Here is a 2,499-nt window from a genome sequence, read left to right on the forward strand (position 1 = left end):
GCATCTACTTCTTTGATGCTAACCAGATAGGAAGGTAAAAAAAAATAATGGATAAGGAAATCAAGGTTAGGTAGTAGTACTATGGAACTAGAGAGAATGAGAGTGGGAAGAGAACATAGATACCAATTTTTTTTTCACTATATCATAATGCCTCTCTAATGGAGCAACTTTTAGAATTATAGAATACGAAATTGTTTTTAGTTGGAAATGATCAGTACAATTACACATCTAATAAATACTGGTATACTGCTTAGATCAGTTTGTTCTTGGTGAACAAGTCAGCAAAAACTAAAACAAAGAAAGAAGTTTTCTGTCCAGTGGCCCCAGGTCTTAGCAGTGAGAGGATTGATCTTCACAATGAAAGCCTAAAAAGACTGGCCACCATTACTCCTCAGAGCTTAGATTTTTCTCTCATCACTAACTTTGGCTGTGACTAAGTATTCCAAATGTTTTCAGTACAAGTGAAACACTAGGGCATTGAACTTTATTAATTTCTTCTTTAAATAATCAAAGAAATATGAATTTTTGCAAATTAAATAACATAGTTTGAAAAACTAGAGACATAACTATAGTTACCAATCTGAAAAATGGTCCACTTTCATCACACATTAACATTGGTGGAGTCAACCAAGATCTTCCCCTTCAAACCCAGGTCAAGAATTTCAACTTGGCGCCTAGAATAGAATCCTATTCAGTTTGGTAAACTGAAGCAGAAACCCTCAAATGCTATGCTCAGTGGTATTTTGCTATTGCTTCTCCTTTTCTGGCAGCCTGGCCTTCCCTATTCCATGGAGGGTGATAACATGACCTGGGTCAATGAGTTCATCTTGTTGGGACTCTCCACTGACAAGCAGACTCAAATTGGGCTCTTTGTGCTCTTTGGAGTCACCTATTTGATGACCTTGCTGGGCAATGGGCTAATCATCCTTCTGATCTGGCTGGATGCCCGACTGCACTCCCCAATGTACTTCTTCCTCTGTAATCTCTCCATTGTTGACATCTGTTACACAACTAGTGGGGTCCCACAGATGCTAGCACATTTTCTCATGGCACAAAAGACTATCTCCTACACCCGATGTACAACCCAGCTCTTCTTCTCTTTGGCATTAGGTGGAATTGAGTTTCTACTATTGGCAGCAATGGCTTATGATCGCTATGTGGCAGTCTGTGACCCTTTGCAGTATGTGATGGTTATGCACCGAGGAATGTATGTGGGCCTAGCCTTAGTCTCCTGGCTTATTGGCCTGGCCAATTCAGCAGTGGAGACAGCAATCACAATGAGACTCCCCACATGTGGACACAATGTTTTAAACCATGTGGCCTGTGAGACCTTGGCCATAGTGAGGCTGGCCTGTATAGATATCACCTTTAATCAGATTATTATTTTAGTTTCTAGTATCATAGTGCTACTGGTACCCTGCTGCCTGGTTTCCCTCTCCTATGCCCACATTGTGGCAGCTATCCTACATATTCATTCCACCCAGGGACGTCGTAAAGCCTTTGGAACATGCACCTCCCACCTCACTGTGGTTTCCATGTCTTATGGAATGGCCCTCTTCACCTATATGCAGCCCCGTTCCAGTGCCTCAGCTGAGCAGGACAAAATGATAGTGCTGTTCTATGCTGTGGTAACCCCCATGCTCAACCCCCTGATTTACAGCCTCAGAAACAAGGAAATGAAAGCTGCACTGAGAAAACTGATAGCAAAGAGCTCAGCCTGAGGAAGGGAAAAAGGTTATTGCTATACAAAGGAGAGAGGAATTCCCAATCTACAATAGGGTATGGACTCAAGGTGACCTATGGAAGGAAGGGAAGGTACTGGGAATCTGCACTGTGGGTACTTAGAGTATGGCAATAATGACCTTTGACACTTTGCTGAGTGTCCTGGCATCATGGCAAAGAGCCTACCATGTTTTGATGAAAAAATCTACCCATATGACCTTGAGTAAACTGCTTAACCTCCCTATGCTTCAGACTCTTCAGCTGTAAAATAAGGGAATTGGACCAAATGATGTCTGAGGTCCGTCCCAGCCCTACATCTAGGCATCATCTGATCTCAAACTGTTTTCAGGTCAGTAATGATAAATTTATTTACATGCATTATCCCTTTTCTGTACCCACATCATAGTAGCTATCCTTTACAACCACGTCACCCAGATGAAAATGATGAAGTACCTTAAGACTCCTATCTCCTACCTCACTATGGTCTCCACGTCTGATATGCCCATGGTATAATGTTATGAGGTATGGGTATATGTATTATGTTTATATGTGTGTAGAAATATATACATACATTTATGTATATATACAAAAAATCTCTTTTTATCCTTACAACAATTCTTTGAAGTAGATAAAGGAAGTATTATTATCCCCAGTTTTTAGATGAGAAAATGAGCTCAAAAAGGTCTGGTGACTTTTTTAAGGTCACACAATTAGTAAAGGACCAAAACAGTCCATGAATCTAAGTCTTGTATTCTTTCCATAATGCCACACTTCTTT

General features: G+C 40.7%; 1 protein-coding gene across 1 annotated transcript; it reads left to right on the forward strand.

The window, feature by feature from the left end:
- The first annotated feature begins 788 nt into the window (after nt 1-788).
- On the forward strand, nt 789-1,721 carry LOC140531209 (olfactory receptor-like protein OLF3). The gene has a single exon (XM_072650275.1). It carries the CDS (start codon nt 789-791, stop codon nt 1,719-1,721), a length of 933 nt encoding a protein of 310 aa, XP_072506376.1.
- Nucleotides 1,722-2,499: the final 778 nt, after the last annotated feature.

The sequence above is a fragment of the Notamacropus eugenii genome, chromosome 3 (genome assembly GCF_028372415.1).
Source record: "Notamacropus eugenii isolate mMacEug1 chromosome 3, mMacEug1.pri_v2, whole genome shotgun sequence".
In the NCBI taxonomy this organism is placed as follows: domain Eukaryota; kingdom Metazoa; phylum Chordata; class Mammalia; order Diprotodontia; family Macropodidae; genus Notamacropus; species Notamacropus eugenii.

What these genes read in the sequence shown, in the direction of transcription:
- LOC140531209 (XM_072650275.1), top strand. Translation starts at nt 789, where the DNA reads ATGGAGGGTGATAACATGACCTGGGTCAATGAGTTCATCTTGTTGGGA.